General features: G+C 47.0%; 1 protein-coding gene across 7 annotated transcripts in view; it reads right to left on the bottom strand.

Moving 5' to 3' along the window:
* The window catches only part of FOXN3 (forkhead box N3), a 380,637-nt gene that overhangs the window by 94,035 nt on the left and 266,496 nt on the right, over positions 1–20,106 (bottom strand). For all 7 annotated transcript variants that reach the window (XM_081830069.1, XM_081830068.1, XM_081830074.1 and 4 more), the window contains one exon: positions 9,049–9,113. In XM_081830069.1, the coding sequence (XP_081686195.1) occupies positions 9,049–9,113 (65 nt within the window). The remainder of the gene's footprint in view (positions 1–9,048; positions 9,114–20,106) is intronic.

Here is a 20,106-nt window from a genome sequence, read left to right as displayed (position 1 = left end):
TACACTATCTTGTAATTCTTACAAAACCCCATGAAACACTGCTATCTCTTTGACTGGCTGGGAAGGAAGGCCTCGGACGCATCAGAGGAGTTGCTTGAGGTCACACGGCTGGTGGACCCACGACTCGCCAGCTCCAAGGTCTCCACTCTTCCCTCCCAGGTACGCTGCCTCCTCTGGAGGGAAAGCAGCGGTGATGGGGCCTGCACGTGGAGCTCCTGCAAAGTGCCAGGGACGCTACACAGACTGGCATTGGCTAGTCCCCACAATGATACTGATCTCGCAGGACTGGTGTTTTTGCATTGGGCAGTAGCCCGAAGTGGTTCACTTAACTTTTCCAAGGTCAGACGGCAATTAGGCAGCCAGGCCAGGGGATGGATTCAGGTACACCTGATTTGAAAACTGAGGTCTTTTATCCACATGCCATCGTTTACAAAGGCCAATAGGAGAACTAGGTGGGCTGGAATCACCAGAGAGAAGAAGGGCAGGGGGATGGGGCAGGAGAAATTTGTTCTTGCAGACTCACAACACGGGGTGGGAACAAGCCTGAGTGCCTGGGCCACATTCATTGGCGTATGCACGCACACACACACACGCATGCACACACACACACACATGCACACATACACTCCTAACCTAGCACGCGCTCCACAGTGAGCAATACACCCAGGAGTTCTCAGCCACGCCCTTTGGTCGTCCAGGAACCAAACAAAAACACAAACTTGACCTCTTGCAGTTTACAGGTAGACAGATGCATTTAAGTGCACTTCTGAAACTAATGTGAACAGCTCCATGAGTATATTCTAAAAAATTCTTCATTGTGAGCCTCTTGGCAATTGCATAAAAATATTTCTAGACTTCTCTCCCCGCAGTTAAATAGAACTTCAAGGAGAATGACTTTTCCAATTGTATTTTTAAGATTGAGCACTTTGATAAAAGCAGGCTCTACAGTACAATGTGATCCAAAACTGTATCATCTTTATGCATTTTATAATGTGATACAATTTAATAGATAAGGGAAACATTTTTAATGTTCAAAAATTAAACTGTAAGGATATATTTCTATTGAAGAATAATTGGTATAAAAATAGCTATATCTCTATGACTATAAAATCCATATACACTCAAAATATTCATTCTGTGGAGGTGTGGGTTCCTCTCATTGCATTAATCTTTGAATGACTAATTTGAGGATTTCCCCTTTTCTCTATCCACAGTCTTTAAAATATCTTAATATTTAGCTGTTTACAATAGTCCTGCGTGGGGAGCAAAAGAGAAATGAAGCACCCTGATTACCTGAATGAAAGAAGACAATATAAGTATTCATTTCCATCTTTCTGTCTTGTCATTATAAACTGCTTTTGACCATTATGACAGGATTCTCCCCAGCCCCAGTCTGCAAAACACTGCAGAATGGGCAAACATCTCAAGTGGAACACTTCAAAAAATACTTAGGCCATGCTGAACCGAAGATCAGTTAGTGTGAGTCCAGGCTTATGATCCTGGATCTGTGACCTGAAGCAGGACATTTGTTTGGGCCTTATTTTTCCCTTCTACAAAATGGGAGTAATAATACCTAATGTATAAGGCTAATATAAGAATAATGTAAAAAATTGGGGCGCCTGGGTGGCTCAGTCGGTCGAGTGTCCAACTCTTGGTTTCGGCTCAGGTCGTGATCTCAGGGTTGTGGGATCAAGCCCCACGTCAGGCTCTGCGCTCAGCAGGGAGTCTGCTGGAGATTCCCTCCCTCTGCCCCTTCCCCCTTAAAAAAAAGAAAGAAAGAGAGAAAGAGAGAAAGAGAGAGAGAGAGAGAGAGAGAAAGAGAGAAAGAGAGAAAGAGAAAGAGAGAAAGAAAGAAAGAAAGGAAGGAAGAAAGAAAGAAAGAAAAAGAATATATACGGCCAGACACAAAGGGTCATATGTTATATGATTCCACTTATAAAAAAAGTCCTGAACAGGCAGGTCCATAAAGACAGAAAGTAGACTAGTGGCTGTGTGCCCTTGTGCCCCTATAACTTCCAACACTCCCCTTCCTGCCTTGACCTCCTTTCTCCTAAACTCCAGCCTGTCTTCCCTCCTAGCGGCACTACCCAGAAACAGGAGGGGCAGCCCAAAGACCCTGCCCAGCAGGTGCCTGACCCAGAAGAAGCTCTCAATGCCATGTCCCCCATCAGACTGGCAAGTCCTTCTCACTTCCCTATTTCTGTCCACAGGGTACCATTTTCTCAGGGTGCAACACCAGATTTTCATGAAAATGGTTCGTAGAGACGGTCGGAGACAGACCAGCTGACGTGCGAGCCAGAAAGGAAAATCCAGGCTACGGGACTGATGTTTTCTCAGGTTCCACACCCTGCTGGAGACACTGGGGAAGTTGGGGTAACCATAGATGGGGTAAATTTGGATTCCCAAGAGACAGTGACAGTCAAAATTGACCAAAGCCGTCTTTTATAATTGCATTTCCATATGTGTGTGGGGGTTTTTTTTTTTTTTTAGCATTTCCTTATATTTAACTAGTTTAAGAGCATGTTCTCAGTGACCACATAGAACATGAGTGATTAGAGAGGTGACCAGCATGCCTTTAAATTCACCTGACTTTATGATTGTTGTTACGTAAATATCCTTATAGATAACTCAGTGCAGAACAATAAGACAAATGATGCCAAGAGAAAGGGGCCCCTCCTAAAAACCAAAGGGCTCCACAGGCCAAAAGAGGACAGAAGGCAATTAGGACTTGGGGGAAAATGTAGGGATGTTTTCCTCCCCCCACCTTTCTGTTATTACTACATTTTTTTGAAACGGGTGTGCCTGGGGACAAGAATCAGGAGGCTTATGCATTAGGTAGATGCCCTCGTTTGCAAAATGGACAAAAGAGTCAGCTTGTGGAGCAGATTAGATGAAAGGAGCCAAAGAGCCCAGGGGCTACAATCAAATGTGAAAGAAATGAGTGGGGGAGGGTCAAGGCAAAGCCGAACAAGTCCCGAGATCTGAGCCACAGTCTTTCTGGAGTTCGAAGTACAGAAGTGCCAGGGCCCAGGGGCCTGCGGCCGTGGCAGAGATGGGGTCCAGCAGCGCCATCCTGGTTCCAGAGAGAAGGAAACAACTGTGGGCTGGCAGTGAGAAGGGAAATCATGCAAAGGAGAGGTGATCAGGAGGCCGCTCCTTTGAGGTGTTTTGGAACTTTTCACCTTGAATCTATCTGCCAGGATTAATGATCAGAAACCCTGGGAACGAAACAGTCAAAAGTTAATAAATCTTTGTTCTGATACAGCATTTGTGAGGTGCCAGACACTGGACTGGGCTTATGTTTGTATGTTCTTGTGCTCCCTTAACCTCCACAAAGATTCTGGGGAACACATCTGGTAGCCCCATTGTAGAGACAATCAAAACTGAGGCCCAAGGTCAAACAGCTGGTGCCCAGGGAGGGAGGGCTTCAAACCCAGGCTGATGTGGTGCTAAATCCATGCCCTCTCGTGTGGCTGTCTATGCACCTGCTGTGTATGTGCAATTTTAGAGCGAGGGGGATAGCTCCATGTTTGTGAACTGGGTGACCTCTCAAGCAAGCAGTCCTATCTGAAAGGAATCGGAGATAAAGGGATGAACAAATCTTTCAGATCTATGTATACATCCAACAGGATCTGGGGCGTCCCGTCTTTGGCCCTGTTCTGAAAATCACTAACACTAGCAAATGGACAAGGGAAATTTTAGCAAGGAAGGTAAAGAGCACAGGGAAATCAATCACATTCAGAGGATTTCAGCTCTATTTTCCTATTTTTCCAGAGTTTTGTAAGATGTTCTAATAACTAACTCTAACTAGGAATTTAGCATCTTCTAAATGCCTTACTAATATGAATTTCTTGAATCCTCACAAGATCCCCATGAGACAAGTATTATTATTATTATCATCATCATCATCATCATCATCATCATCATCATCCCCACAGAGAGGTTTAAGCCAGTTGCCCAAGAATCCAAGACAGGGCTCACTGGTTCATTGCCAGGCTGTCCAAATTTATAATGTACTGCCTCCCTAAGATCCATGGGACCTTCCAGAGTTGTCTTGTGCAAGGACTGGAATCTCCAGCCAGGCTGCCACCACCCTGTTTCCTCTCCTTGGACCCATCTGCAGACACACCTGGCTGAAGGCAGCACTCTTTCCATGGAGCTAGAGCTAAGCCTCAAATCCATTTTGAGCCACTTTTAGGAAACAAGTTGCCAGAATGGAGCAGAGCTGGTGCTCCATGGGAAACCGCTGCCGCCTTAATTCACACGGAAGAGCAGGAAAAACTCGGGATGCCCTGTGGCTTGCTCAAGGTCACAAAGTTTACCCAGTGGCAGCACTGGGACCACAACTAGGCCCCTTTGCTCGTCATCCAGTGCTTCTCCCCCTAGAACTTGTTTCTGATACACTGAACACTTGCTCTTGAGCCTTTCGGGGCAGGAAATACTGCCAAAGTGAGGTACAGCATACATCTGAACAGTAAAAATGCATAGCAGAGCCGTGGCAAAGGGTCAGGGCTGTGGACATGAACGCCCAGGAAAGGGAGCGCCTAAAGCCAACCTTGAACTTGGGCAACTGGTATTCCCCAAAGCGAGTAGTCCAATGGTCACGGTCAACCTCATCGGTGTTTGACCAATGGCAAGCGCACATCTATGCACTCCTAGGAACAGCGTTCAACTGACAGCAAAAGAGCTGGTTTCCTTTTTCCCTGTCTGCTTGTGGGCCTGCAGCAGCACAATCCTGCTCTGTGCCCTGAAAGTGCCTTGGAGGTCTTCCTTCCATTTCATTAGCTCATCCAGTGGGTTGTGAGAAGTGAATGGAAATAAAAATCTGTTATGCGTGTTATGGAATTTATTTTAATTCCACCACTGCATCCTAAGGAAACAGATTTACTAGTAATTCGTGGCCCCATCCTGGAGAGAAGGCAGGCGGAGGGAGGGTCCAGAAGGCTGGCAGGGTGTTAGCAAGGGGGCCTGGGGGTGGCAGTGTCCATGCCCGAGCACCTCTACCACAAAGGCTGGGATGTGAGGTCAGACCCCAGAATGGGCTGTAAGGGGTTGAGGGGGCGGCTGGCTAACTCCAGCCCAATCTGGTGGCTGACACAGAGATGGGTAAGAAAGAAGTGCTTGCAGGTGGGGCAGTGGGGGTGGGCCCGGGGAGCACCTGCTCAGAGGAAGGGCTAGAGGTAAGAGACAGGTGGGCCCAAACGGGCAGTTGGCACAGAGCACTAGATGCAGAGTCTTCCCTCTGAACACAACCGCACGGGAGTTCTGAGGCCAACGGGCCCAACGAAGGCCGAAAGGGCGGAAGCGGAAGCCAAGATGACAGCAGCCTGTAGGAACTTTGAGTAGAAGGCAGGAAGCGAAAAGCACAGCGAGGCCCTACGTAGCACTGGGACGAAACCTCCAGGGACCAGATGAAGGGTCAGACCAGGGGTGAAGAATGTTTTTAATTAGGAATCACTGACTCATTAAAATAACCCATCCAAGGGTGATGTTTAAATAAAGTAACCTAATTTTAAGTTTGATGGGTGAATGGAATGTGTGTGTATGTGTGGGTGGGGGCGGGGAGGGAGGTGCTAGGGCGTTTGGAAAAGAAAAAAAATATATAAAATGCTTTACTCTCTCATTAAAAAAAGAGAGAGAGAGAGAGAGAGACATTATTAACTAATAAAATAAAAAATGTATCTCAAACACAGAGAGACCAAAACAAGGACACACAGACATGAGGAGGGGACAGTTGAAGACACCTGTCAGCTGGCCACTCCTGCAGGGCTCCGAATAAGCCACACTCATCTGTTTGGACCCATCCTGGGTCCCCTTTAAACAAAGGGTTTGTCCCTTTCTGGCACACAACAAGGTTTCCATTGTACAAGAACCGAAGTACTCTCTGGTCCCTGAAACCGCTAACATCCTAAAATTGTCTCTAGCAGCTTAAATGGCATTTAAAATAAATACTGTGAATTGATGAAGTGACCCATTATGTTAAGTACCCATGCCTGGTGTAATCTAAACCAAATCTTACCCCATTATCCTCAAAACTGCTAGATGATTCAGCAGGCCCTCTTGCCAGTGACTCTGCAAGAATCAAACACAGAGGCCACACTCAAGTAGGACCAAGTGCTTCCTTCCAGTTAGTTCTTGCAATTGGTTTTATGCTGGGGGGAAAAAAAAAAACTCCTGTGTTTCTTCTTGACAGCTAATAAACCAAACAACTACCAGACAACACACACAGGTTCCCATTATCTAACCATTATGTCCTACTGTTCCATGGGTTTCAGGGTCTAACTTCCACTGTGTCCTCTCTGGACATCACAGTGCTCTGAAGCACATCTTGCTGAGAACATGGGCCGTCGCCATCCCAACGTGCCCACGAGTCATTCCTTGTTCACAACCACCGCATAACATCCCCCTCGCCGTGCGCCCTCTTGCCTACAGACTTGTTTCCCCTTCTCGCAATGCCCTTTGTTCTGTTCCCACACGCCCGCAATCTATTTTTCAAGGCCTCGTTCAAGGGTTGATTGACAGCCCCTACTCTCCCACCCTCCTGACAAAAACCAGCCTCCCTCCTCCAAACGGTATGACTCATGTACTGCTTTGGCCATGCCTGCCTTCTTTTGGTCTCAGCTCCCAGGGCCACTTCACACCGCGGGGTTCTCCCCAACGACCCCCGTGTTGTCGCCCTAGGTCAGCCAGCTGTGCATGTGAGGGGGGCCCACAGTCAGCTGGGCTTTGCTGGCCACTCCCCGGGCCTCTGTGTCACCTTCTACCCCTGTTCTAGGAAGCGGGTTCTTCAGGGCATCCTGTTTGCCTTCAGTCCCAAGATTGGCTGGGACCTACTAACAGAGTTCTTTCCTAGCCTAACTACCTAGAACCAGTGCCCTCCTGCTTGTTACAGGGGAAAAGAAGGAACATGCACGTAGTTTGAAAATGTAAAGTATAAAGACGAGAAAGGGAGTATAAATCAGGCACTTTCTCTTCTACTTGAGTCTAACCCAAACCGTCCACTGGCATGACTGGGCAGCTCCCTTCTTTATATACCTATATTTTTACTGTAAAATTTTTGCTCCTGGGCGTTAGCGACTTCTTGATGACCAGTACCACCCACCGAAGGAACACAAAAATATGAATTAGGGAGAACAGGCACATAGTTTGAAAAATCTCAGCACCATGAAAGTGTCTTGAGAACTCTGTATACAGATATAGCAAATATAGAGCAAAGAAATATCACAGGAAAAAATGAGCAAATCCTTGCCCACCCTCTCAAACTCCAACGAAGAGTCTTCTGATTTTCACACGTCCAAGAAAATTAAAATTAAAATTAAAATTAAAAAAAAATAGGAGGGCTGTATTGAAGTGGATGTGGATTGAATAAGCATCTGAAATCTGTAATAATGTGATTCTCAGCGCTCAGAATAATTAGAATTTTAGACCCTATCAGAGAGAGAAAAAAGGTCGGCACCTATGAGATAGAATCTCATGGTGAAATCACTCAACTTCAGAACCTTATTGATGTTTTCTTCATGCTTTCGCGTCCGGCAGAAACAACCAGAAACTAATATCCTAAGAGCAAGTCTTACTTAATGTGAAACTTAATGAATAAAAATCCTGTAAGAAAATGTGCTCACTAAATAAAATCCCTCTTCTGAAAATAATCCAAACACGAATGATAGTCATATCATTGTTATAGATCTAGAGGAAAAATAAATATGCACAAAACTTTGAAATTCACTTGAAAAAATTCCCAAAGGCTTATCGTAATTGGTTTCCATTTGCCATCTGAAGGGAGAACAGATTTTTTAAAATTATCTTTGAGAGTGGAGGGAGTTCCCTTTTTTCCTTAGATATTTTGGATATCTATAATGGTCATTAAAATGAGGATTAGTCAAACCTGCCTGCCTAAATTTCACCTGTCCCAAGCAAACAGGCAAGGAAATCCTTCAGTCGCCGATTTCACAGGCTATTAAAAAGACAATACGTAATCACATGGCTTATAAAACAACAACAGAAATGTGATGCCATCTCTTTGAGGTACTCAAGAAACCTGAAGATAAATATTCCTTTTCTCAGCCACATTTATAGTCCACTCCTTCACACATGTGGCCAGCCCTCGGCATGTACTTTTCAGGAAAAGAGGCTTACCGGCTCTAAACCAACCAAAATGCACAGACCACTCCACACTAGAAGCCCAGTGCAGTGGTAAAGCTCTCAGTACCACCAGACCCATCTGCTTTTGTGCCACTCCGATCCAGGAGGCTAATGGGGACAGGAAACTGGAAACCTCAGGAGCCCACCGATTCCAGCTTATCTGCACAGCGGACCTACAAAGCAGTGATAATCCAGAAGTATCTAGGAGGCATTTTATGGCTACTTGTAACCATTTATTCTTCTTTCACTTTATTCAGTCATTTCAAAAGAAACTTAATAGCCAAAGCAGAGATGGACAGGCAGCTGGAATTCCTTGAGCACGCGGGATAGGACTGACAGCAAAGCAGCAAAGGGTGGGCTGGGCAACAGGAAGGACGTCCCCCTGCAAAGGACGCTGGTGGGGACAGGAGAGGGGTGACTGAACTCTGAGCCCTGGAACACCCCACAGCCAACCCTCCAGGCACACGCCGATATTAGGGGCCAGCAAGGAAGAGGGGAACTACCACGTTCACCAAAATGCCAGAACACCCCAAACATTCCTCATTTGCCCGAGCACTGGGAATACCTAACGGGGGGTGTTTACACCAGCTGACCAGCTCAGTTCATGCCACTCTCATATCCCGACTGCCATGTCATTCCAGTTTCACCAAAGCAAGCCGAATACTTCCGAAACAGGACCAGTTGGGGCAGACCAAAGAGCTAGTCCCGGTTTCAGGCTAACAATTCATAGCAACCAGGAGACATAAGTAGGAAGAAATAAAGAGAACTGGACAAACAGCCCCAACCCACAGCAGTCACACTTCTCCAGACAGTGCCCACTCCTAAGGAGGACAGAGCTCCCCTGGCTGCTACCAGCACAAGGGCACAGGGCTGGGGGGCGGGGAGGGGGTGCTCTAAGAGACCTACCTTGCAGAAGGGCTCCATTTCTCTTGAAGAAGGTACTGCCCGGCCAGATGGGTGGACCTGATGTGCTGCAACAGAAGAAAAACCAGTGTAAGTGTGGGCTCGTGGACACTCACTCAACCGCACTCAGAACAGCCGCCTCTCCAAACAGAGCCCTCAGAAGGCTGCAAAACACTTTCCCAATTACGCCCTTTAAAAACACATCTTTAAAAACCACCAGATTGGGCGCCTGGGTGGCTCAGTTGGTTAAGCAACTGCCTTCGGCTCAGGTCATGATCCTGGAGTCCTGGGATCGAGTCCCGCATTGGGCTCCCTGCTCAGCGGGGAGTCTGCTTCTCCCTCTGACCCTCCCCCCTCTCATACTCTATCTCATTCTCTCTCTCTCTCAAATAAATAAAATCAATCTATAAAAATAAATAAATAAATAAAAAACAGATTTGTTTTAAGTTGAACGGGCTCCGTATTTCACAGTGCGGAACCTGTCTGCGTGGGTATTCATTCTGCTTACTATCCTGACCCTTCTCCCTCCTGAGCACTGAAATCATTTGCAGGTAAACAAAACGGTACGTTCACAGAGTTCAACATCACAACGCATCACTTAAGAATGGCTGCTAATGGATTCCTAATTTTATGAATTCACGTGGCAGAGAACTTCTATCCATGTCTTCTGGGACCAAGTGGGTTTTCCGTCACTTCCTAGTGACACCTGCCTGTGATGAACGAAAACTTGCCTTTCTTGGCCTTTGGCCTTTCTCCTCACCGAATCCTTAATACACAGAAATGGCTTTGATGGACTCCCTCCCTCCCCCATCCTCTTGCTTGGTATCCTGTTTTCCATTTCTATGCTTAAAATGTTGCCCTCCATACCCTATAAAACACTGTGCAGATGTGGCTACCACCATGGTCTGGTAGTAGGAGAGAGGCAAGAAAATAAGGAAGATCAATATATATAGACACTTTACTACATTTATAGATGAGCATTTTCACTGCTTTAAGACTCCCAGTGAAAAACTTTATAACCAAGCCAGTCTCAGTAAAATATCCTGGGAGTGGGAAGTTGGCTATTCTAAATCAAGGATTGGTTTAGATTCATGCTAGAAAGCACTTAGTCAAACATGTTACTACATCCAACCCAAGACCGTCCATGGCAAGTGATACTGGTTAAGGCACTGTCAATCACAGGAGAAAAATAAAAAGATGGTCTGACAGTTGTAAATCTGGTGGGCATGCACACACAGAATAAGAACTCCGAAGGGCCACGTCATGAACACTTTCCCAGTCAACCAGGGTCTCTAGTCATACAGGACAGCAATCAATACTGTTAACAAGGAGAAACACCAGCAACACATTCTGCTGACCCAAATTTCATTACCAGAGAGGTACAAACAGCATTGCAGGTACGGGGACACATTACATGATGGGTGAGGGGCGGAGAGAGAGAGGGAGAAAAGAGCTTCAGTGCACAGAAATACTTTTCGACGTTGAAATAATGCCAAACGTCCGAGAAAACACACACTACGAACCTTGATGTAAATGAACCTTTTTGTTTTATTTTGTTTGGGATTGACTATACTCAGAGTAAATGAGAAGAATGCATCAAAGCTACAGCTCTTCCTACATGCCTCTCAGCTCGGGCAGGTGTGGTCGAGTGCCAGGCTGCACAGGACACCGGATCTGGCTGGGGTCTCAGGGCCGCAGGATGATGGCAAGCTGATTTCTCTTCCATCTGATTCCTGTCCTATTCCATGGAGGCTTTTAAGGCTCAAAGATGCATGAAAAATAATGTGCATTAAAATGCTCAAGATTATCTTTTAACAACTCCAGCCAACTCCCTGGGATTTTTACCATCTTATTTTTATAAGAAAGCAGGAAACAGCAAGCTGGCTGTTGCCAATCCTGAGTCACCTGATTGCTAAAGATATTTAAAAACCGAGGACTTCATTATATAGGAGTTGGTGCTTCGAGAGAATTCAATAATTGAGTATTACTGCAGGAGCCTGAATATCCAGCTTACTTCCATCCAAACCTCCTCTTTATCCTGACCTTGATTTGGATGAACACTGAGGAGACGCCAGGCATGGCGTGAATGTGGGGAACTGAGGTCAGGTAAATCCAGTGGTTTAAGATAAGGAAAATTCTCTGCATGATAGAGATCTACTCGGCGATTTCTACAACATCCTTTTAAGGTACCTAAATCACTGATCACTATTCTAGTCGTTCTGCCACGCTGCCCACATAATGGATACTCCAGTCGTGGAGAGAGATTTGGACTGACCCACCGACCTGCTTTTACCCGGTCCCCACTGTCAATGATGAATTCACCTATAGTCTCTTTTTAGCTCAAGTTAAGCTGGTTCCCATCATGCTAATTGCAAAGCTTTGGAGCTCACTAGCCAGATAGTCTACAGGCTTCTTTTGGATGGTCCCTCAACATGGCTAACTGTCAGGGGATTCAAGGATTCATTAAGTACCTATTGAGAACTGTCCTTGGTGTGAAGGACACAGGGGAAAAATTAAAAGCCATATTTTATGGCCTCTAGGAACTTACCTAGCTCTAATCTCCTGTGACCGTGTCTTAAAAGACATACATGACTATAAAAAGGCCAATGGATATGGCCCTAGTGGCTGTAAGTTGGGGAGGCAGCAAAGTGATTTTTTTTCCCCCTCCATCTGGTGATGCTCCCAGCTCATTGGCCTTTAAGGCTCAAAGTTGGTTTTTATTTTTTTTTTTATTTTTTATTTTTTTTAAAGATTTTATTTATTTATTTGAGAGAGAGAGAATGAGAGACAGAGAGCACGAGAGGGAAGAGGGCAGAGGGAGAAGCAGACCCCCTGCTGAGCAGGGAGCCTGATGCGGGACTCGATCCCGGGACTCCAGGATCATGACCTGAGCCGAAGGCAATCGCTTAACCAACTGAGCCACCCAGGCGCCCCTCAAAGTTGGTTTTTAAAAATTAAATGAAATTACCTGAAAGTGTTTATTAACCATAGGAATTTAAAGAAGCTAACTGAGGTCTTCACAGGAGTTGCTGAAGCTACTCTGGAAACCATTAGTTCGGGGTGCCTGGGTGGCTCAGTCGGGTGTCTGCCTTCGGCTCAGGTCATGATCCCAGAGTCCTGGGATCGAGCCCCTCATCCGGCTCCCTGCTCGGCGGGAAGCCTGCTTCTCTCTCTCCCACTCCCCCTGCTTGTGTCCCCTCTCTCGCTGTGTCTCTGTCAAATAAGTAAATAAAATCTTTAAAAAAAAAAAAAAAAGAAAGAAACCACTAGCTCATGTGGCAAATCAAGAGGAGGGGAATGTAGGTATGACACATGCAGGGGGAGAGGGGTCGGGGGCTCTCTACACTCGGTCACTTAAGTGTTGGTGACTTGTAAATGGTCACTGCCAATGAAAAGCGGCCACTAGGGCCCCCTTACACCTACTGGAGTGGGTTTTAATCACCTTACAATGGTGCTCACAGGGTGGGATGCTGGGATAGCAAATTACCATTTACAAAGTACAGCAATCAATGTTTTCCCAATGGGATCCTCCATGCTGTGGGTGGGCAGGGCAGAAGGAGGGGCTGAGGAGATGGAGGCCTTGAGAGGTGAGGGGACTTGCCTAAGCTTCACAAGGCTAGTTAGTGATGAGCCCACGACCAGACCAGGGCTTCTGGTGCCGGCTCACTATACCACCACATACGTATCATGGCTCATCTTCCCCGTTTCCTCTTCCAGTCTGCTGGCACTAAACTCCTGTCTATCCTTCTTCATGGAAGAAAGCTGTGGATGGTATTTCACTAAGAATCTCAAGGCCAGGGGCGCCTGGGTGGCTCAGACAGTTAAGCGTCTGCCTTCGGCTCAGGTCACGATCCCAGGGTCCTGGGATCGAGCCCCGCATCAGGTTCCCGGCTCAGTGAGGAGCCTGCTTCTCCCTCTCCCCTCTGCTCATGCTCTCTCTCACTGTCTCTCTCTCTCTCAAATAAATAAATTAAAAAAAAAAAATCTCAAGGCCAATGGCTAAAATCAACAACACAGGAAACAACAGACGTTGGCAAGGATGTGGAAAAAGGGGAACCCTCTTACACTGTTGGTAGGGATGCAGACTGGTGCAGCCACTCTGGAAAAACAGTACAGAGGTTCCTCAAAAAGTTAAAAAGAGAACTACGATCCAGCAATTGCACTACTAGGTATTTACCCAAAGGATACAAAAATACTGATTCGAATGGACACATGCACCCTGATGTTTATAGCAGCATTATCAACAATAGCCAAATTACAGAAAGAGCCCAAATGTCCATCAACTGATGAATGGATAAAGAAGATGTGGTATGCGCATATAGAGAGAGAGATATATAAACACAATGGAATATTTCTCAGCCATAAAAAAGAAATGAAATCTTGCTATTTACAATGACGTGGATGGAACGAGAGTGTATTATGCTAAGAGAAATAAGTCAGTCAGAGAAAGACAAATACCATATGAGTTCACTCATATGTGGAATTTAAGAAACAAAACAGATGAACATAGGGCAGAAAAAAGAGAGCGAGGGGCAAACCGTAAAACAGACTCTTAACTGTAGAGAACACACTGAAGGTTGGTGGAGGGGAGGTGGGTGGGAGGAGGGGCTAGATGGGGGATGGGCATTAAGGAGGGCACTTGTGATGAGCACGCGGTGTTACATGTAAGTGATGAATCACTAAATTCTACCCCTGAAACTAATATTACACCATACATTAACTAACTAGAATTTAAATAAAAACTTGAAATAAACAAACAAAAAGAATCTCAAGGCAAAATCCCAGGCTAGAAAAAGCAATCAGGCTCACCGTATGTGAAAGACAGACACGTGGGCTCATAATTAGCAGAAATACCACAATGAGGGTACAACAAATGTCTCATTTCACTAACGCTCTAACAAAATTCCATGACCTTCAGCACCGTATGGCAAACCCACTTGTGACAAAGGCGGCTGACTGACAGGTTAAGAGGGCTCTGTCTGCCAGAAAAGCAGTTTGTGAACTGGCATTTGAGCACATTGATCCGGGCTGATCATTAAGACCAGAGCTAAGCCAGCAAAAATCCCAAGAGAGGAATGATACCATCTTGAACAGCATACCCAGCGTTTGCTGGGTCTCAGCCCTCAATCACTTCCTGGGCTGTACCCTCGAAGCTGCATGACTTCCAACTCCCAACGGGACACCGTGAGTCAACAGGTCCTACGGCCCGAAGGTGGCTCTTGGCATAATGATGCGGTCAATCATGGGATTCTCCTCCACTCGTGAGCTTTCATCATTGTGAGAACCAGACAGACTGTAACCAAGACCCTGGGAGGTTCTGCCAAGACCCATACACCAGCCTGGACTCATGAAAGTCAAGAAAAGTACTTTTTTCTAAGTACTTTTTTAAAAAGGTACTTTCTTTCCTAAAAACTCAGCTACCAAATGTGAACTGGTGTATCTAAAAGAGAGTACAGGATACTCCAACATGAGTGAACCTTAAGAATACTACACTCAATGAAATAAGCCAGACACAAAGGGACAAACACGCTACTAGACTCTAGCGGTCAAATTCATAAAGACAGAAAGGAGAACGGAGGTTGCCAGGGGCTGAGGGGAGGGGAGGGGAGGGGAGGGGAGGGTAAAAAGTTGTTTAATGGGTACTGTAGTTTTGTAAGACGAAGAGAGTTCTAGAGATTGGTTACACAACAATGTGAATGCACTTAGTTAACATTACTGGACTGTGCACCTGAAAAAACTAGTTAAGATGGTAATATTTAGGGGCACCCGGATGGCTCAGTCAGTTGAGTGTCTTGATTTCAGCTCAGGTCATGACCTCAGGGTTGTGGGATTGAGCCCCATGTCGGGCTCTGCGCTCAGTGAGGAGTCTGCTTGAGATTCTCTCCCATTCCCTCTGCCCCTCCCCCCCCAAATAAAATCTTTAAAAAAAAAAGATGGTAATATTTAATATTATATCTACTTTACCACAATTAAATTTTTTTTTAATTTAGAGACAGAGAGATAGGAGAGAGCGAATGAGTGAAGGAATGCAGGCAAGAAGACTCTAGAAGAAATATATCGAAGTCTAAATAAAGAGTTTTGGGCAGTGAAGGACCAACCTACGTGCTGTCTGTGAAGGGACAATTAGCATCTCTGCTATAATGGTCCACAACACACTAAAAAGCAGAAAGCCCAAACCGACTGAGGAAAAGGAAAGTGATATTGTGAGACCAGTCTATCCAAATCTAGTATTTACAGGGCTTGCCTGATACTTTGTAGGCAACTGAACTGCCTCCTGTCATATTCCCAGCCCTTGAAACTAGAGTGTGAAGGCAATAGCTTTGGACGTGTGACATCTACCACCAGGCTGTGTTTACCCAGAAATAAAACACTCAAAGCACGTGTACTAGCGGGGGAATTCCAACCCCCAAAAAACCTGAAATTCTATTGTCTTAATTCTGTGTATTCATCACCAGGAAACCACAGAAAAACAAATGTGACCCATACCATACACTAACACAGACCCCTCGGGTGAAGGGGGCCAGTCACTGAGGTTTGGAAAGAAGAAATCAGAGCAGGCTGGACAGAGAGACGCAGGTCAGAAGGTACCAAGTTTCACAAACTATCACTCACAATTTGAGAAGCACCGCTAAAGAGCTCAGCTGAACGTTCAGCCTTCTTGGGGACATTCTTGATACTTTTATAACCTCCCCCCACCCCCCCGCCAAAAAAAAAAACAGAGCATGATGACATTTCAAAGGGATCTCAGTGGCCACCTGGTCCCAACTGAGATGTGGTGGGGGCTGGCACAAGATTTGGGCACAGGAGTTTGTGCAAAACACAGCCTGAACATCTTTTAACTTGGCCAAGTCTCAACTCCATGCCATCAAGTAGGGGCAATGACACGAGACAACGCACGTAAGGACGCTCGGGGACCTGCACGAGCCCGGGTGGTGATCGTGATGACAAGGACACTGCGGTTCGGGGAACTGAAGAGACGGGCTTGGTGCCAACACTAGAGCCTGTGCGCTCCCCGAGCTGGGCTCCGCATTCCTGCAATGGAGGAGGTGGCCATGCCTTCTCTTCCTCTCTTCTGTCCAGGTGCTCTGAGATGGTCTCATTGCGAATGTTCCTCAGTCCCAAGTAGCAGCGAACAGTTTATAAAAATCAACAGGCTGCAAGCAGCAGCTTCACAAGATGCCACCTACTCTAAAGAAAGCTAAAATAAAAAGAGAGAACTCGGGGCACCTGGGTGGCTCAGTGGGTTAAGCATCTGACTCTTGGTTTTGGCTCAGGTCATGATTTCAGGGTTGGGATCGAGTCCACGTCAGGTTCCATGCTCCGTGTGGAGTCTGCCTGGGATTCTCTCCTTCTTCCTCTCCCTCTGCCCTTCGCCTTGCTCACACACCTGTGTGCGTGCTCGCTCGCTCTCTCACTCCCTCGCTCTCTCAAATAAATAAAATCTTAAGGAAAAAATAAAAAGAGGGTGCCTGGGTGGCTCAGTTGGTTAAGCGACTGCCTTCGGCTCAGGTCATGATTCTGGAGTCCCAGGATCGAGTCCCGCATCGGGCTCCCTGCTCAGCAGGGAGTCTGCTTCTCCCTCTGACCCTCCCCCCTCTCATGCTCTCTCTCTCATTCTCTCTCTCAAATAAATAAATAAAACCTTTAAAAAAAAAGGGGGGGGGAATAAAAAGAGGTAACTGCACAGAATCCTGCACAGATCCAAACTGGCAAGTATGGCTGCCCACAGTGATCTGCCAGGGTCTGGTGGAAACATACCAGGACTGGCCACTTCTTGAGAAGGCATTACTGAAACATTCAGACAAAAAGGATCCAGGACCACAAAAGCCACAGCAGAGAGCAAGGCAAGATCACCCCAAGGGCAAACCATGGACCATGGTAAGAAATGGGAGTCACTTTGTTACCTTAGCCAAATATGAAAACTAGAGACTCATCCAAATGGATCACCCTATGAAGAGTTCTTGGGTGCCCATCACCGCCAAGGCCCTGGAGGTGCTGGGGGTTGAAAGGGCTGTGAGAACTTGCTGTGAGGACAGGACAGAGGCAGGCGGCTGTCCTGGAGTAAGAGCCACCGTGTTTCCAAATGGTCCACCAAGCACACGATGAAGTTTAGGATTCCCTCCTTGGACACGTGTGTGAACCGCTGCTGACCTGTGGCAGGGGGTCTTAACCTTGGCACTACTGGCGTCCCAGAATTCCTTGTCACTGGGGCTTGTCCTGTGCATCGTAGGATGTTCGGCAGCCTCCCTGGCCTCTACCCCCTAGACGCCAGTAGCTAAGCCCTCCCCTGTTGTAACAACTACAGATGTCTCCAGACACCGCCAAGCATCCACCGGGGGACCAATCTGCTCTCAGGTGAGGACCACTGGCTTGGCGGTCAGCTACTCCACTAAGCTGGCCCCAATCTTCTCCCACGCGCCAAATCCCAAACCTCCCTCTCCACATCTCCATCCGGCAATGTCACCTCCTCTTTTCTGAAACCAAAGCCATTCTGCATAAGCTCACTCGCCCTCTGTTATTTCCACCTGCATCTGTACCTTCTTCCTTGAAAAGTGGCACCCTACTGCCCTCTTTTCCTCTGGAACCTACGCTCCCTCCATTACCCCTTGTACCCTTTGTCTCCACTTGCCCCTCCCTTCCGAGGGCTAGTAATTTCTTATCTCGTGCATTATCAAACAGCAACCGGTGTTCAGCCCCTCCTCAGCTCCCACAGCTCCGCCAGGCACTAGGCAAACCCCACCCCCCCCCCCCCGGCCCCCAGCTGACACGGCGTGCCTGGCCTTGACCCCATCACATCGCTGTCTCCAAGGACCGGACACAGTCCTCTCACACGGACGTCACCAGCGGCCTCCCAGTCAGCCGGCCGTTCGGGGCAGAGGGCCCTTGGTGGCCCTACAGCCTAAGCTCTCCTCCCCGTGCTTGCAAGAGAAGCTCGCCTGTTGTTTCCCGATTACATAAATTCCATGACTTCTGACATTACCCCTTTAAAACCCTTTCCAATTTTAACCTCAGAACACCCTTCTAGCCCGATTTTCCTCATCCCACTCTCCTTTCTATATATCCTGTGAGCTCTCTGTCCAGCCTGGGCCCCATAATTATGGGCATTCCTAGAATGTTAGCCCTCTCTCTTCTCTCTTCCTATTCCTTTCCTAGAAGAATTTATGGAACGATGGAAAATCCGGCTTTTTCCAATTCTGCATCTCCAGCTGACTTTGTCGGTAGACTCTGGAACGTACCTCTGGCTGCGTGCTGACATGATCCTCAGCTGTCACCCCACCAATCCTGTAAACGAAGGGTCAGGCTTTCTGCCTCTGCCTCCCTGGTGGTCCCCCTGGGCACTTCCACACAGCCCTGGGGGTTCTCTCGTCTCTGTGAGTTCTCTAGGGCTGCCATAACGAAGTACCACAGACGAGCGGCTTCAACAACAGAAATTTCTTGTCTCACAGTTCTGGAGGCTAGAAGTCCAAGGTCAATGTTGGTTTCGTCTAAGGGCTCCAAGGGAGAATCTGTTCCGTGCCTCTCCCTGAGTTTCTGGGTTTGATGACAATCTTTGGTATTCCTTGGCTTATATACGCATCACCCCATCTATGCCTTCCTATTTACCTGGCCTTCTCCCGCTGTGTGCTCACCTGTGTCCACATTTCCCCTTTTCATATTAGCTTAGAAGTCCACCCTACTGCAGTATGACCTAATCTTACCTGATTACACCTACAATGACCTTATTTCCAAAGCAGGACATATTCTAAGGTACTAGGTGTTAGGACATCAACATATGAATTTGGGGTGGGCGAGGGGGACGACAACTCAACCCATAACAGTGTCCATGGCTGTCTCTCTTTCCATGTGGTGTACTCACTCTCTGCAACGCGAGAGACACCTGCTGTCTTTTCTTTCCCTAAATCTCTATCACCTCCCACAGTGCTTGGAACTTGGCTGGCACCTATCACATTTGCTGAGGGAGGGAATAAAAGTTGACAACGGAACTCAGCATTCCTCACAAAAACAAAGAAGAAAAAAAAATCACTCATCCTTTGGTGATCACCTGTAAAATTCTCAAGTTCAAAATTCGGAAGTATCCAACACCTTCCTCTCCCACACTCCTGTCTCCCGTCACCCATTGCTGCCAAGCCTTTCCTTCTAAGGTCTCTTGTGTTTCTGCTCAACTGGATCAACTGACATGCAGGTGTTCCTACCGGCGCCCTACCAAATCTCCCGCAGGACTCCAGGAGGCCCTGCCTAACACCTTGGCAGCCTTCCCCAAGCACAGCACAGCATCTCCATTTGCTCTGCCCTGGCTTTGCAAACTGCTCCTCAGGAAAGCCCAGGAGGCGCCCATGGTGCTGCCAACAGTGGGGGTGGGTGTCTAGGTGAGGTCCTGGCCCAATGTCAACAAGGCATGTGATTTTTCTTGCATCTTCTGTATTGAGTTTCCACATAATTTCTCATTTGAAGAGTTTGGTGATTACAAAAGTGGGGGAAAACCAGTAGCTACTAGGGCAGAGTCAAAGCCAATAGGTTCTCTGCCTCTCAGAAGTTTTTATATTCTCCCTGCTCCCCAATATGCCACCTGACCAGGTCTCCAGACTACACATGGACCCCATACACTTCCGAGGCCCGTTCAAGCCAATTCTGTTCCCCTCTGCCTGAAATACCCTCTTCCCCTGTTCTCTTGGCCTGTTCAGCTCCGATCCACCCTTTGTTTCTCAACTCAAATCCCAGATCCCAGGGAGAATGTTCCCGATCACTCCCACCCTGGGACCTCTCCCCTACTCTGAGTTTGGTTTAGTAATTACTACCTGTACAGCCAATTGGGAACTGATCATAGTCCCTGATGTTTTCTGATCTGATGTCTTCTTACACCTTTAATTCACTTTCCATAGTCTGTGTCTTGACTCCCAAAGAGCAGAAACCCTATGTGGGCAGAGACTAAAGGTGACTTCCCTCCCAGAATGTGGCCAAGTTTGTCGCACACAGATGGGTGTCATTACTCTACTAAGTGATTTTATAAAACAGCAGAAACACTATCTGCATATCATAAAGAGAATTACTTCAAACACTAAG

The sequence above is a fragment of the Leptonychotes weddellii genome, chromosome 9 (genome assembly GCF_054177405.1).
Source record: "Leptonychotes weddellii isolate Sample4059 chromosome 9, ASM5417740v2, whole genome shotgun sequence".
NCBI classification, from domain to species: Eukaryota; Metazoa; Chordata; class Mammalia; order Carnivora; family Phocidae; genus Leptonychotes; species Leptonychotes weddellii.
Note: the sequence above shows the minus strand (reverse complement) of the source record. Positions and strands in the feature narration are given on the sequence as shown.